The 17,452-nt window shown below is 42.7% G+C and overlaps 2 protein-coding genes across 7 annotated transcripts in view; both read right to left on the reverse strand.

Moving 5' to 3' along the window:
- LOC129604011 (uncharacterized) overlaps window positions 1-17,452 on the reverse strand; it is a 237,442-nt gene that overhangs the window by 21,920 nt on the left and 198,070 nt on the right. The window lies entirely within an intron of this gene.
- The window catches only part of LOC114853122 (inactive N-acetylated-alpha-linked acidic dipeptidase-like protein 2), a 539,927-nt gene continuing 525,812 nt past the window's right edge, over window positions 3,338-17,452 (reverse strand). For 5 of the 6 annotated variants that reach the window (XM_055508328.1, XM_029146091.3, XM_029146093.3 and 2 more), the window contains 2 exons: window positions 16,800-16,998; window positions 3,339-10,308 (listed from right to left, as the gene is read on the reverse strand). In XM_055508328.1, coding sequence (XP_055364303.1) covers window positions 10,074-10,308; window positions 16,800-16,998 — 434 coding nt within the window. In that variant the 3' untranslated portion in view covers window positions 3,339-10,073. Of the gene's footprint in view, window positions 10,309-16,799; window positions 16,999-17,452 lie in introns of all 6 variants that reach the window. The other variant, XM_055508329.1, reaches the window with a different exon arrangement.

The following is a 17,452-nucleotide window of genomic DNA, read 5'->3' on the forward strand; positions in this document are numbered from 1 at the left end:
GTCCACAAGGTAAGTCCAGGATACACAAATAAACAGAGACGTCTCTCTGCTCCTTCTCAAGGAGGGTGGAGACGCGGTGAGATCCTGCCCAGCCGCCGCTGAGGCAGGGTGGCACACTCTGCCCATGAGCTGGGCCAGCGTCCACGGGGACCACCCCGAACGGCGATGTCCTCCAGGCGGACGGCAATCCTGAAGGCTGAGGGGTCGAGGCGGGAACCAAAGCTGGAACGACCTCCTCCTGGAGGCCGACGGGAACCGAAGCTGGAACGACCTCCTCCTGGAGGCCGACAGGAACCGAAGCTGGAACGACCTCCTCTTGGAGGTCGACGGGAACCGAAGCTGGAACGACCTCCTCCTGGAGGCCGACGGGAACCGAAGCTGGAACGACCTCCTCCTGGAGGCCGACGGGAACCGGGCTGGAACAACCTCCTCCTGGAGGCCGACGGGAACCGAAGCGGGCGCGACCTCCTCCTGGGAGTCGGCAGGAGCCGCGGCAGGCGCGACCTCACTGGAGCCGACAGGAACTAGAACGCCGTCCTCGCTAGAGCCTATAGGAACTAGAACGGCCCCCGCTTGGAGGCCGACACAGACAGGAACGACCTCTGCCTGGAGGCCGACAGGAACTGCGGCTGGAACGATCCAGTCGGACCCGACAAGGACCAGACTGGTCGTTCCTGGACCAGCGGTTGGCAACAAAACGCCGGGGGACCGCACGAGTGCAGGAAGTCCTCCCAGCGGAGTAAAACTGGAGCTGGGCAGGCTGGTGCAGTAGCAACGGTCAGACGGGGCTGGGAAAGGGAAACTGAAACCGGGACCGTGGGCTGATCTGGTGTGGGAGGAGGAGCAGATGAGTCAGCTGAATCCGGGGGCATCGGAGATGCGGAGCGCGCTGTCTAACTCTCCGAGTCGCGCACACATCTGCTCGTAGAGGCGACGGACACTGGGGCGTTCTGCACGCTGTCCTCGTCCCCCAAGGTGCACACCGCCACCTCCACAGCGCTCCGCTGGGCCGCCGAGTCAGGCGCCCTCTGATAATCTGCCGTAAGAATCTTAAAATAATTGCGGAGGTGTTATTATGGCAGGAAGTCCTTCAAAATACAACCAGGGATCAGAACCAAAACATGACAGACAGGAAGGACTTCAAAATAAAACCAGAGACTAGAATCAAGATGAGACAGACAGGAAGTGCTTCAAAATAAAACCAGAACATCACCCGAAGCCTAGACTGAGACTGTGACACTAACATTATTTCCTGCTGCGGATAGAACCTGTGCTCCTACAAATATCATCATGTCTTCAGCATCAGTGCAAGCTGGTGCTTTTATATAAAAACATCCTATTAGCAAACACCAAACTCTACTGTCTACTTTGTACCAAGCCCCTATTTGTATATACAGTAGTAATGTCAACTAACACATGGATAAAGGCGATCTCCATGTGTGTCTTAGCGTTAAGTATTCGTGCTGTAATAAATTAACGCATCACATTATATTAGCAGGAACTATACTTATAAGTGCCTTGTTGTTGGGAAAATATTGCATTTAATCAACAAAAGATATTTTGCTGATTTATTGTAAGCTCGGTAGCTGTGCTTACGAAGAACAGGGAGTACCTGTTGTAGCATCTTTGTCCTTGATGCTTGCGCTGTTATGTCAGAGAATATACAGTATATGTATAGAGAGAATATATCTGTGACCATGCACCGGCCAAGCTCTACTCTTTTCTCTCTTTGAGTGAGAGGAAGTTGCCTTTTCTGTAAACTGCTCACTCCTGCACAAGTAAAAATCCTAAAAGGTCTCAACTTAAATTTATTTAAGGTATAACTACAGTACAGAGGGGATTAATTTTTTTAGCTTTGAACTGGACAGCCCTGACAGTGTGCCCACAGCCCACCATAGAGGAAATCAGCAACCAGCTACAGCATGCATTCAGTGTGGTAGAGAAGAACATCCCTCCATCCATTTTCCAAGCCGCTGAATCCCATATGCGGGGTCGCAGGGGTGATGGAGCCTAACCCAGCTGGCTATGGGCGAGAGGCAGGGTACACCCTGGACGTGTCGCCAGTCCATCGCAGGGCAACACAGAGACATTCACACACACACTCACACCTACGGGCAATGTAGAGAAGCCAATCAACCTAATGCACATCTTTGGACTGTGGGAGGAAGCCGGAGAACCTGGAGAGAACCCACGCAAACACGGGGAGAACGTGCAAAATCCACACAGAAAGGCACAGGGGCCACCTCCAGGAATCTAACCCAGAACCTTCTCGCTGTGAGGCGATGGTGCTACCCACCGCACCACCGTGCTGTCCAGAGAAGAACATTGGTTTCAAAACTGAGGGACAGTGCCCACACCACAAGGCTGAAGGCCACTTCCATATTCCCAGTTAAAAAAGGCTCCCCCTTCTACTGTTTGGAGAATGGTACAAGACCTGTAAATAAGGCTGTACTGTACAACCAAGAGCAGTCGTGGTACCTGATCCCTACACACACATTTTTTAGCATTCCAATACACCCAGATTCACAGCTTTGGTTTGCATTTACTTACAAAGGTCAGAGATACACATAGACCGGGTTACTCCAAAGCTTTTGCGAATGTCCCATTAGTTTCTCTTTGCTGTCAGCAAATCTGGCCAAGTTTACAACACCACACGGTCGTCAGATATTATTGTACGTGGATGATATTCTGGTGGATTTTATGGAAATAACTAGGCGTCAAAGTAAAAAGCATTGTTTGACAATTATTGATCCGTTTTCTAAATGCGTAGAAGTGTTCCCTACAACCACTAATAATTCACTAGGTGTAGTAAAAATTCTAGCACGAGACTTAATACCCCGATGGGAATTGGGATACCGGAAAGAATTTACAGTATTGTGATAATGGACCACATATCTTTACTCCCTGCTGCTATCAGACAATATAACCAGAACTATTAACTACTTCTCGCTACATTAACTCACCCACCGTATCAGTGGTTTATGTAATAATCTTCTCTGTGCAATATTTGTGCAAACTCTGTGAAATATTTATATTCATACAACCCTTCCAATGCCTTCCATATGTCCAAGGTGCTAAAACATCACCAGAAATTTTTTTCATCAATTCATGCATTCCTTCAATGCATCAATTCAATTGAATTCATACATCAGCATACAATGGAAAAGAATGTGAATCTGGTGAAATACTTTTAAAATGTCAAATTTCACTGATTACTTCAAGATGAAATGCTGACATCCCAGAATGCATGGTTGGCTGTGACTGTGGTGGCAGTAAGATTAAAAATGTGGTTTGCATTGAAGTCTATAGGGCATTTCTGGCTACGAAGGTCCCCAAAGGGAGTATCAGGCACTACATAAAAATACTAATGCAATTAAAACAATTTTGTTTTTAATCTTTGGCATATCCAAAACTCTAATCACAACCAAAACCCCATCCTCCTACTAGTTTAATTAGTAGTTAGAGTTTTTGTGTTTTTTGATAAAATATAAGCAGTACTGGTATTTGAAGGGTTAAAATTCTGAAGAAAATAAAAAGCTTGGTAGTTTTGGGCAGGTCTGAAGTTGTTTAAGTGATTTACAAAAAAGCAAAAAAAAATATTGAAGTATGATGATTTTATAGCCGTTTTTATGAGCGTGGCAAGAAAGGCCAGGAAGGCGTCGAAAAGGAGTCTTTTTGGAGGACAGTTTAGACTGTACTGGCTGTTCCAAATTGGTTATTGGTCCCTGGTAAAAGGATAGTCCCCCGTAAATTAATTAATTATTAATTCGGTTAATATTCATCATCATATATAGTTATAATCTTTAATCTAAGATTTAGATTTTGCGAATCTAAATTAAAAACATAATCGGTACCTCCAATCAGGAGCTATAAATCCAATTATTATAATTTGTGCTTATCGCATATCCCCAACACTGTAGAGGGGGCATCAGACTGGATGTGTTTGCTTTGCAGATAAATGGGACACATGACACAAACACATGTTCAAAATGTTCTTTATTCCTTTAAAAATTCAACTGTACAGTGCTTCAACGTTTAAGATAAAAAACCATACCAGAAAAAAAGGTCCCTGCAAAAACTATTTTACATGATGTATATCTCATGTAGAACTCTGCAGCCATTCTGAACCGTCATGTGATGCTTTAGTAACAACAATGCTGAATTTAATAGATAGTCCATTTCAAAATTCGATTTTTTTAAACTGCTCCGTTTTAAATAATTTGAGATATAAAGGACACATTTATGAACATGAGTATTGCTTTTTTGGAACTTCATGTGAAACAATAACATAACCTTCTACATTTAAATATGTCACATTGCATTCAATCAGATCTTTTAAATTAAATGTTTCAATAAATACTGTACACAGCAGCGATCCTGCTTGTGCAATGATGCATTTTGTGCTGCAGATCAACACATTTATGTAATGTGTGTTTTATCGATACTAACTTTTTTTGTGAAGCCTCTAACTACTACTCTATACTGATAGACAAAAAGAAGACCAGCCTGGGTCATATACTTAAAATGATACAACACATAAGCCAATAATTTTTCCTGGATGTGTTACCATGTACTAAAACACCTACATTATATTAATCAGATGCAAACTGATGCTGTGTAGCAGACTTATTATACTGTTAGAGACCAATAAATAATTACAGTTACCATAATGTGCCGTGCCAAACATTATTATTATATTATATTATACAACATAGAATGGTTTACAAATGTACAAAATGCTAATTTGTTTCAGTTGTAAATAGTGAAGGATAAATTGGTGCTTAGAGTTTTCTTTGTTTCTAGAGTACTGTACATGAGTACTATATAAAGTAAAATGGAATCAGACTTTGGTTGACTGAAAACTGCACTGTTAAGACCAGATTTTGTTGTAGACAGAATTCTTTAAATTAGACAGAGCTTACTAAATGCATACATGTTTGTGATCCTATTTATTGCAACAGCTAGGTTTAAGTTTCCTATGTGATAGTCCCAGAGATTCACTAAGATTTGACACATGCTTTTTTACAGTTAGCTGATGTTTAGTGATAATGACTGATGTTTACTTTTTTAAATTTCAGTTCTGAAATGTGTTAAAAGATGAATTTAAAATAAATTAACATTTAACTTATATTGAAGTGGGACCATCTTATAACAAAGCTGTTCAATGATTATTGTCCCACTGTGATTTTGCACTGTATGCTTGTGTTTCATGTGCTGTGGTTCTGAGACATTTCCTTTGTTTTAAAGTTTGAAAACAAGTACAAACTGTTATAAAAAGTAAATACTTGAGTACTGTAACACATTCTGAATGTACCTCATGCTGACATACATACTGAATATTAACAAGTGTTGGATAATTAATATGAATCAGCAGATGACTCTTTTCTCAGAGATGATGGCTTCCAGTTACATTACAAAATGTTTTGGGTGTATTATTTGACTTAAAGGTATGTAATTTCGTTTTGCTGATTAAAGGCACATGATTTATAGCAATGAACATTTATATTTTCAGATCACTACTTGAGCAGTAAAATAAGCACTGTGAGTCTGAACTGGACAATAAAATATGAAAATTCAGTTTAACCTACAAAACTGTTACAAACATATTCTACATATTATAATTGAAATAAAAGTTAATTAAAACACCCAAGATTAAAAATACACTTATTCTAATGCGTCACTGTTTCTATGGAAACATGAAACACTACATATAGAAAAATGCATTTAGCGGTTCTATGTGCTAAAGCATTTACTGTATTTTAAAGATCTACAGACTCTAGAAAATTTAGATTTAGTAAGAAATTACAAGACATAAAATGGAACCCCATCCTTCTTCTTTCCGTCTGTTTCCTCATGCTATAAATGTTTACCACCTTTAATGTATTCCAAAAAGTCATGGTAAGAAATATTAAAAGTATTTTCATAGTACAAAAAATGATATTCATTAACACTATTCTAGCAAACATCATGCCTAACTACAAAAAACAGCCCCAAGTACAAGTACAAGGTACAAGTACAGTACAAGTAGTATGACTGCAGTGCTTTGCAGGTTAAGTCCCAATTACAGGGACTTGTGACTCAGCACATGGAAAGATTGCTGGATGGTGGCCTTATTAAGGAAGGAAAGGTGAGAAGAATCACTAACTATTACAATTTAAAGCCTTGGCAGAGAGTGAGGACAGTGAATCAAGCTGTGTGGGCACCTATAGTAACGCTTGTTTCCAGCTGAATGCCCGTTTTGCAGTTTAACTACTTTCCAGTGTTTACACACCTGGGCTTCTCTGTAGGTCAAGTGCTGTTGCAGCATTTGGCTGTTTTCAGATGCTGACTGATATATATTAGGAGAAAAGTTTTTTTATTATATATAAAGCCTTATCTGTAATAATCACTTTCTCTGTGCCCCTCTCCTTTCTTTTGTGCTTGTGCTGCTGACATCTTTATTATAGTCATCTAGTCATCTACATCTATATTATAGTCAGATATTTTATTGCTTGAATATTATATTTATTGAATATGTTTACCTTCTAGCTTACATGAGAACACCTCCTCTTAACAAAAGCTAAACCCAACGAAATGCCCTGGTTTACAGTCATATCAGTACAGATGAAGTGTAGGACTAAACTTCCATTCCTTTTTATTTTAGGTAGACTACGATACCTTCACAAAGTCTGGCAAAAAATTGTCCCCAACAGCTAATGCTTTATTTTACCTTTCTTAGTCCTGAATGAAACTTGAAGCCATTGCAGCAAACAGCTCCAGGGGCCTAATGTACGAAGCATACTTATGCACAAAAACCTGGCGTAAGTACAAATTTACGCCAACAATCAGATGTATCAAGAACTATGTGAAGTAGGAATTAGCATAAGTTGACGATAGCTCCCTGGTTTGTGTAAGTACTTTTCTACAGCTATTGGGCTGAAACAGGAAAACAGTTAATTATGTGAAAAAGATCGTTAGTGACACCGTAGAAAAAACAATAAACAATAGAGACACGCGTCTGCAATTAGATGAGAGGATATAAAAATATGCACTAAATGGTGCAAACAAATATTCTACAGCTCTGTTAGATGATTAGAGGTTCAGAGAATCCGTTAGATACATGTGTTGGAGCTCAACTCATCAAGAACCATGCAGCCAGCCACATCCAGCTGATGACCACAGTAGGGTTCCAGCCACGGGGGCATCCAGAGAGAGCTGCAGACTGGTCGGGTTTATGCCAGTGAAACCTGAGCCAAGCCAGCTCTGTGGGACACAATCATCTCTATGTCAGCAAGACATCAAGTTTCCATACAACAGTTGATCAGCGCAACATTAAAGTGCAGTTTGCATCGAGAACAGGTTTACCTGTTGTAATCAGACCCAACAACTGGACACATCACTAAAAAAAGCACAGTCACAGGATGAAACATAAGTCAACAAAAAACATTTTTATTATATCAATGTACAAATAATCTGCCCAAAGGAAGCTACAATCAGTGATGCTGTGGTGAAGTTGTTTAACGATGATCTATTCATTTTAATTTGGTTGGAATCAGTTTTGAAGCTGGTAGTAGATTGGTGGCTTCTTGGTCAGTAAATAATATCATCCTGTTTTTATCGTCAACACTATCAGAATAAGAGTCAGTTTTAATGGCCAAGTTTGCACAGGACAACCAAGGAATTATATGTGGTCTGATTCTGTCTTTGTTGCCTTTTGTGACAAAAAAACAACAACAAATTATTTACAATTGTAATTATAGTTATTTACAGTACATGTGTATGTATGTATGTATGTATGTTTACATTATGCTGAACACAGTGTAAAGGGGTCAGTTCATTATCTCCTTCACTTCTGCCTGTTTTAGTCACTCTTTGGTGATAAACTTCGCTTTACATCCACCTTTATGTCGCTACTGTGCCGAACCTGCAGCACTAACACCTGCACACAGTCCTGCTCGGTGTACTGCACAGACACAGACCGTATTTAAATTAATTAACAGTTTTATAGAGGTGTTTAAAGCTGTGCTCAATTCTACGTCGACTGGGAAATACCAAGAAAACATGCATAGATTCGTACTTAGGGGACATTAATTAATCTAGATTTTTTATGCCGCTTTCCGGGTTTTCACTTACGCAAACTTTAGTAGAAAATCTATGCAAGTCTTTGTACATGAGGTAAAAATCTAGATGTATCAACCTCTACTAAGAACACAGTGACAAGTATCTACTGACTAGACTAGCGTTGAGGCCGAAGACAGGATGATATTTTGGGGCACTGTAGGTTCTATGCGCAACAGGAATTAATATTAAGGCTGTTGAAATTTTTACTTACCAAGAAGCCACCGATCTGGTACTGGCTTCAAATTATTGGAACCAGTGAATGGATCATTGTTGAACCAGGCTCCTCGATACAGGTTGCCGACTGTAGCTGTACGTAATTGTGCGTCACAGATTATTTGTACATCGATAAAATAAAAATGTTTCCTTTTGACTCATGTTTCATCCTGTGATGGTCCTTCTATAGCGATGTGTCCAGTCGATGGGTCCGGTAAACCGGCTCTCGCTGCAAAGTGCGCCACTAATGTTGCCCTGATCAACCGCATTATATTGGAACTGGATGCCTCGCTGACATACAGATGATTGCGTCCAGAGCTCCTTCTTGATGCCTCCGTGGCTGGAACCCTAGTGTGGTTATCAGCTGGATGTGGCTGGCTGCATGGTTGAGTTGAGCTTTAACAACAGACGCATCTAACGGACCCTTTGAACCTCTAATCATCTAACAGAGCTGTAGAATATATGTTTGCACCATTTAGTGCATATTTTTATATCCTCTCAACTAATTGCAGACGCATGTCTGTATTAATTGTTTTTTTTTTTTCTACGGCGTGACTAACCATCTTTTTCACATAACTTGCTTTCCTGTTTCACCTCTTAGTGTCGCCACTAGAGACCAATAGCTGTAGAAAAGTACTTACGGAAACCGGGAAGCTCCCGTAGATTTATGCAAATTTCTACTTTTCTACTATTTAGTTTTTTATACATCTGAACATTGGCGTAGATTCGTACCTACGCTAGTTACGAAGTACCCTTTGTACAGCTTGCTGAAAGACAGGTACACCCTGAACAGGTCTCAGATCTTTCAGGAGGGGGGTTGTATTTGTGGTCAGGTCTGTTCTGTGTTCTTATGTTGTTTTATGTGAAAGTAACGTAATTCCAATCCTCTGTAGGTCCAAAAGGTATTGCAGAAATTGACAATAAACTTGACTTTGACTTTTGATACACAGACCCTGAAAACGTTGAATGCCAGCAGAGCAAATCTGAGCGCGAGCAGAGACATTTTTAAGCGAAGCAAGGAGCAAGCATGACAAAATCTTTACAACATTAAATCATTAAAGCGAGCTCGAATTGAAAAAGCTACATTCTTGATTAAAGATAGCAATCTCATTCCAGTCCCTGGTCCAACCATCCTGCCTAAGGTATACTCCGACTATTGTTGCTTGTTGTTGTTGCTGTGCTTTTATTGGGATTAGTTGTGTAAGGTCTTAAACGTTACCTTGTAAAGTGCCTTGAGATAAATTTGTTGTGATTTGGTGCTATATAAATAAAACAAAAAAAAAAAAAATCGAATGGTTTGTACTCCTGTTGCCCTGTCTGTTGCGGGTGAAGGTCTGTTTGTTACATATTACTCGGTTTGTTGGTTTGTTTTTCTTTGATACTTTGTTTTTGTTTACTATTACTCAGTGAGTGTTATTGTGCTGGTTTGTTTCGATACAGCCTTCTTGTTGCCTGTAAATTTTTTAGGTCCACTTTATTTACTATTTTATAATTGTCAATTTATATCTTGTTTATATTTTGTTTGTTAAACTGTTTCTTCCCACTTATGCAGTGATTCTTGGTTCATACATTTGGAATATGAGTTACTGAGGAAGAGCAGAATAAATCTATGGGACTAGGATCTGGGGCTTTATTCTCAACTCTTCTGCTACAGTTTTACAGGGTGTGAATTGTGTTTTTCCTGCTGTCAATAGATAAAACATGTTTCTTCTTTTCCTGTTAGAGCCTCATCCTCACTGCTGGGTCTGTCTCTGTCGATGTCATTTTGTATCATTCGGATAATTTTCAAACAGTTCTAAGCCAAAACACACCAGCCTCTCAGCTGACTGAACAGCCCTGAGGATGAGAGACAGAGACTGGTTTACAGTGCTGTGGCAAAAGCCAGCACTGTGCTTGGCCACTTTGCTGGTGAGGTTGCAGTACTGGGCGGCTTCCTGGGAGAACCTGAGGATGGAAAACTGTGGTGTCCTTCCAGGAAGGCTGTATAACAAGTTCCTAAAGAGACAGAAACACAGTAAAAAGAGTGAATAAATAATGTTTGACCCGGGTCTGCTCACAGCATCATATAACACCACCACCAGTTCTTTTGGAATACTAAGTCATGTCAGTATTTGACACAGCAATGACTTGGCTACATTATCCCAATTCTGCTCCCATGTTGTCAAGAAGTTGCAATTAAGGACAATTTTACATGAGCCCACTTCTGACAGTTAGAGCAAATCTGTATGTAGCCATCATTATTAGGAAAAAAGATTTATTAGTAAAAAAATGTCATTTGTAATGTTAAGAGCATGGAAATGATTTTCATGAATAAGCTGGGCTAGTTAAAAGAACACTGATCAATATTCTCTTGTTCTAAAGAGAATAAGAAATTTAAATCTTATTTGACTGATCTGTTCCACTAATACTACTAACTGTGTTACATTCACATAAAGTATTTTACCTCAGTGCTACAGTACTTGAGTAAAGGTTACCTACTGTAACACTGGTGCGTAGGACATTGAAGGACATACATAGAACAAATCACATATATAAACACTGACAAGTCTTGGGCAGACCGGAGTAGACTGCAGAACATTCCTCTCCTCTGGGCTCGAGTACATTGATTTCTCTTAAAGTGGCTCAACAGACAGTCTTAGAGAGTAAATGGAATGACTCTTCATCTGTTAAAACACTGGGATGGGAGCTGGAGAGTGTGAAGGAAAACTGACCTTCAGCCCGCAATTTAGACTCAGAGACAGACCAAAGTGAAATCTGTGCCTCATACTGCCTGTTAAACACTGTCAGTGGGATTTTTTCAACAATATCTACATGTGAAACGTCAATAGATGCGGCTGTCAAATTGTTTGAGTTTGATGTACAGAGCTGCAGGGTACAGTAGTTTGTGACGGCAGCGCTTAAACAGCCACTCTCACATTTTAGATTACTGAGCAGCACATTAATACACAGTAGACCTTTTGAAGGAGTCACATCCCCCGCATCACCATGCAATGATAAAATATTTCACACACTAATAAAACCACAGACCTTGTCAGCAAAATCGTTAAGCAGAAAACACTTCTCTATAGAGAGTGGGGTTTTGTATCAACAACATGCTGTGCAAATATATATACTTATTGTACCTGCCAAACATTGTATTACCACAATATATAAATATTAAAAAGCAAGACTTTTTTCTGTACCTGCTATAATGGGAAAAATTGTGCCTTTGTGCTTTTTCTTATCCAACACGGTCGTCATGTGCCGGTTATGTTCAACACTGAACATTCTTACACTGATGTTCTATTTGACTGACTAATAGTTTATGATATATGTTTGTCTTGACTCTGGCTCCATCCTATCTGACTCCCCACCAGACCCAAGGCTGGTAAAGCGAATGAATCTTGTCTTGGAAGCTTGGTGTTCCTTCCTTTCTGATAACAAGACTCCGATGATGCAGAGGTGAGAACGTAAACATTCCTACTCACGACGAGATAAGGTGGCACAAACAAGTCTATTGGTGCAGAGAGACAAGACACAAGAGCCAGAGAAAGGGGTTAAAAGGCAGAAGCAACTTGAGGATCAAGGGCTCTTTGCATCACACCTTCATGGTGTGTGCACTGATCTCCCCAGCTGGTTTTGTTGATTTGCACGATCAACATCTATGTTTTTGATTTGCTTTCCCAATTATTTTTATTTCCCTTTATTTTTATAATAAATCACACAAAAGACAACTCTCTCATCTGCTTGTTTAGGGGAAATTTCCACCACACTGCTGATCCTCTGTGGAAACAGGAGGCTCCAGGAGTATTTCAGATACAGAATACCTTGTAGACTTTTTGTGGTTAAACAGGACAGTAGGTCTTTACAGTACAAGGGCCAGTTACAGATCAACAGAGGAGTAACATGTTAGGTGATGAGATTATGTTGCATGACAGTATTGTGATTGATTGTTTAAATTTAATTGTTTTAAATCCACTCCTGCTTGAACTGCCGCCTTATCGTGGTAGAGGAGTTTGTGTGCCCGAATGACCCCGGGAGCTATGTTGTCGGGGGCTAAATGCCCCTGGTAAGGTCTCCCAAGGCAAACAGGTCCTGGGTGACGGGCCAGACTAAGAGCGGTTCACAAACCCCCTATAAAAGGCAGATGATCAAGGCCAGAAACGTCGCCCAGTATGGCACAGCGGGGGAACCACCCTGGAGCTCGTATGCGAGCGCCTGGTGGCCAGGCCGGAGCGACGTGGGACCATCCTCAGGTGGACCCACCATCCGCAGGAGGAATCGGAGGGGGCCGGTACGAAGTGGATTGGGCAGCAGCCGAAGGCGGGAGCCTAGGCGACCCAATCCCTGGATAACCAATCTGGCTATCGGGACATGGAATGTCACATCACTGGGGGGAAAGGAGCCTGAGCTTGTGCAGGAGGTCGAGCGGTACCGGCTAGAAATAATTGGGCTCACCTCCACACACAGCCTGGGCTCTGGAACCCAAATCCTTGAGAGGGGATGGACCCTCTTCTACTCTGGAGTAGAAGGAGAAGGAGAGGTGGTGGGCTGGTGTGGGCTTGCTCATAGCTCCCCAGCTTAGTCGCCATGTGTTGGAGTTTTCCCCGGTGGATGAGAGGGTCGCTTCCCTGCACCTTCGGGTGGGGGATAGGTCACTGGCATTTGTGCTTACGGGCCAAACAGTTGTGTTGAGTACCCGGCCTTCTTGGGGTCTCTGGAGGGAGTGTTGGAAAGCGCTCCAACTGGGGACCCTATCGTTCTTCTGGAAGATTTCAATGCCCATGTGGGTAACGACAGTGATACCTGGAGAGGCGTGATTGGGAGGAACGGCCTCCCCGATCTGAACCCGAATGGTGTTATGTTATTGGACTTCTGTGCTAGACACAGTGTGGCCATAACAAACACCATGTTCGATAATAAGGGTGTCCATCGCTGCACATGGCACCAGGACACCCTAGGCCGGAGGTCGATGATAGACTTTGTAGTCGTTTCACCTGACCTTCGGCCATATGTTTTGGACACTCGGGTGAAGAGAGGGGCTGAGCTGTCAACTTATCACCACCTGGTGGTGAGTAGGATCCGCTGGCAGAGAAGGAGGCTGGAACGACTTGGCAGGCCCAAACGTATTGTAAGGGTCTGTTGGGAACACCTGGCTGAACCCTCTGTCAGACGAACCTTCAACTCACACCTCCAGGAGAACTTCGACCAGAGTCCAAGGGAGGTTGGAGACAGAATCTGAGTGGACCATGTTCACTGCCTCCATCATCCATGCGGCCGTTCGGAGCTGTGGACGCAGGGTCTCCGGTGCCTGTCGTGGTGGTAATCCCCGAACCCAGTGGTGGACGCCAGAGGTAAGGGACGCCATCAAGCTGAAGAAGGAGTCCTACCAGGTCTGGTTGACCTTTGGGACTCCTGAGGCAGCTGATGCGTACCGGCAGGCCAAGTGTGCTGCAGCCGGTGCCGTTGTGGAGGCAAAAACTCGGGCTTGGGAGGAGTTCGGGGAGGCCATGGAGGAGGACTATCGCTCGGCCTCAAAGAGATCAAAGAGAAACTGTTCGGCGCCTCAGGAGGGGGAAGCAGTCCTTTACAACATTAAATATTTACAGAACCTGCCGTGGCACACAAGAGGCTTTTCATGGCATGTCTACACGTGCTGGTTATCTAATTAGAATTGTTGTAAATTTCCATTGTTATTATTATTGTTATACCACCGTCTTACGTTTTTAAGTCAGGCATCTCACGGGACAGCTAAAGGGTCCTAGAAAACGGTTGCCATAGGGACATAATGTTGTAAGATTGACTGACCGTTAATTTTTGGATCTGTGTTCATGATAAATGAGTCCCCCACTTTCAGTGCACTCACTGTTCCACACACTCACATTCAAGCTGGGTTGCAGGGTTCTGGGGTGCCTTTTCCGCTGCCCTCTGCTTCCCCCGGGTTAGGGTGGGTGGGTGGGGCTCGGGAGGTGCTGCGGTCCCTGCCTGGGGCCAAATGGGCAGCAGGCTGGAGACCTACCCTCTCCAAAAATAAGATCAAGCGAATGGTGTGGGTACAAGAATGTATCTGAGAGTGCATTGGTTCACATATGATTGACTAGTTCTGTGTGAGAGTTTGCAGTAGTATGTGTTGATGTACATGTGGGTGGGTGTATGCATCTGTGTTTGTGTGAGTGTGTATGCGTGTGGTGCGGTTGGAGTGTGGGGGGTCCGGTTTTCCGCCCGGGGTACGTTGATCGTCTGCCTGGGTGGTCTCATTTCTGCTGACCCCCACCAATTGCTGGCCTTGTGCTGCAGGCCGGTGTGGTGCCAGGGGATGAGGTCGGGCCGATGGGGCTCTGCTCGTGTAGGGGTGGTGGACTGGGGTGGGACCCACTCTGGGCGCCGGGGGCATCTCCTAGCGGGCTCCCTACGGACCATGGGTCCTCTGGCTCCACTGTTTCAGGCCGACCCTCCCACCGGGGGGAGTGTTTGCCCCAGGTTCTCATGGGGCGGACAGCGTTGACTCACGGTGGCCCACTATTATTATTATTATGCATGCCGGTAGACGGTGTTCTGTTGTGCCTTTTTGACACTAATTGTTGAACACACAAGTAAACCATACTCTAACCAGTCAGGTTTATTGCACAGCTGGCTACATACTTAGCCTAACACTATTTGTTCCTCTACCGGAAGCTGTACTCAAAATGTAGCTACAGTATGGGGCTTTGAAATATCTGTATTATATAAGACAATATAAACCATCAAAGTAAACATGTGTAAAGTTTCTAATTGTCCCAGTCGTGTGAGAGAATAGTAAGTTCCTTTATAAATGAGTGCTATTAAGCCTTAATGCCTTCCAAGCAGGATGGAGCAGCTAATTTTAGCTTGGATGCTAATGGCAGTCTAGGACAATTAACATGTCTATTACTGCCATAAACTGTAAATAACACTAAACAGCAAGAGCCATTTATTCTGCACTAATTCATTGGCAAAGCAGATAAACTGAAGGAAACACAACACAGGTGTTCCTCACCTACAGAACACAAATATATTCTCTGAAATCATGCATCCCGCTATCAGTCAAGGTCAGCTGTCCACTGAGTAAATGCAATTTTTTAGTCCGACCTTTGACCGCGTCATACAGAGTTGATCGCAGATGAAAGTACAGAGTAAGCAGGCAAACTCGGATCCGACACAGGCAAGGTTTCAACCACGAGTGAGCACGGCAGAAGTACAGGTTAGACGCAGGCTTATCTCTTGGTCAGGCGGTCAGGTACTTTACCAGTCTTTTCCACAACGTAGGTACAGGCAAGGAGCAGGCAGGAATAAGGAGTCAGGTTTAAACGAGATCAAGAACAAGGTAAGCTATACGAGAGTGCTGGAAAGTGGTGAGTACACATGACAATCTGGCAATTGACAAGAGTGCGAGCTGGTGCTTATATGCCGGGTTGATTACCGATAGCTGTGAGGTGTGCATGATGAATCGGAATTAACATGAGAATGACTGTGACCAGAGTGAGACAGGAAGCATTTCAGAATAAAACCGGAAACTGGAGCAAAACATGACAGATTCACAGCATGGAGACCTAGACATAAGTACTGTAGGACACCAGTAGGACGCAATGACCAGATTTTACTTAGTTCCCCTAGACCCTAGTTTGGGTTTAGAGTAGAGAATGACCTTTTTGATGTTGTGCTCCTAAACTCCAAGACAGGGCTGCAACACAGATATCTAATATATCAATATGTAACTAAAGTACATAAAACAAAGCAAGTCAAGTCGCAATGTGGCAGATACAGGAAAAAATTGGAGAAGCGGGAGAGACTCTAACAGGTGTCACAAATAGTGCATGACAATGGTCTGCATCATATAACATAGATAAATATATTGTCACTACAGTAAAACAGTAGTAGTGGATCCTTTATAAAGGACACCCTCAGTCAGAATGTCTACTCATAGGATCCCTGTCACTGCGTGTCATTCCACCAGTGGGCAGTAGGTGGCAGTGATGCATTATCAAACACATGCAGTGTGTGAAAGCAGAAACAGAGCAAGCATTCAAACAGAGAAGCTCTCCAAAGGGTCTGAGGAATGAGAAATGTATTTGTCATGCAAAACGTTATGTCGCTTTTTTTCTTGTTGTTTTTTACAAGACAGTTCCATGGGGTACCTTTAATAAATTTCATGTAATGTGGGGATGGAGTCTGCCAACAAACAACAAGGCTGAGCATCTTTACAAAAAGGAGGCTGTACTGTACACGACGACTACACAACGATAGTTCATTTATATGTAGAGAGGGGGCACTGAGCAGGGTGGCTGACACTGCCTGCACTTTAAATGGAGGGTTGGCATTTAATGCTGACATTGAGACAGTTTGGATCATGTACTATGTTGATCATTCAAATCAAAACAAGAAACTAATTGCTACAGGACACTTAAGTTTGTGCGGCATATTTTCACAGATGACATGAATTTGAAGCTTTGGACAGTGAGAGGTGAGTGTACCACCAACTCCTCTCCTACCTGTAAACTCCAGGCAGCGACTGTGGGATGATGAAGCTCTTTTCCAGGTCGCGCAGCACATCATTGAGCATCCGCACGTGGGAGGGATCACCTTCTTTAGGGTCGTTTGCTGGCCGCATTGTTTCCGACTGGAAGAAAGTGGCATCGTTCCTCAGAAAGGAGGTGGAGGACAGCAACGCCGGAGACATCGCAGCCCTGTCTGGACACACGCAGGGAGAAGCCTAGAATAAAGTTTCAGTGGTTCACACACATTGTAGGGATCAGTGAGCGATGAGAATAGTTTTATAATCAAATATTCTTCTCTGTGATTATTTAATATTTATCCCACCTACAGGTGTGATCTACTGTAACTACAGAGAAGTTTACCTTCAAACTCAATTTTAATTCAGTGAATTTGTCAAGGAGTGTCTCATTGTTAGTGATGCTATAATCTATTCCTAACCAGAACCACATCATAATACCCATGAGCAGGTTTTGCAGATGAAAACAATGAGAATGTTGTAAAACTGACTTCGGCAGAATTGCCAATTGCTTTAGTGATGAGGTTGACTATTTTGCTTTAGGATTGTAAATGAGATGACATTTGCTTTGGAAAATTCTCATGGACACATATTTCAGCTCTGACTTGTGTTTTTTATGTTTAACCTTTGGTT

The sequence above is a fragment of the Betta splendens genome, chromosome 4, assembly GCF_900634795.4.
Source record: "Betta splendens chromosome 4, fBetSpl5.4, whole genome shotgun sequence".
Lineage (NCBI taxonomy): Eukaryota > Metazoa > Chordata > Actinopteri > Anabantiformes > Osphronemidae > Betta > Betta splendens.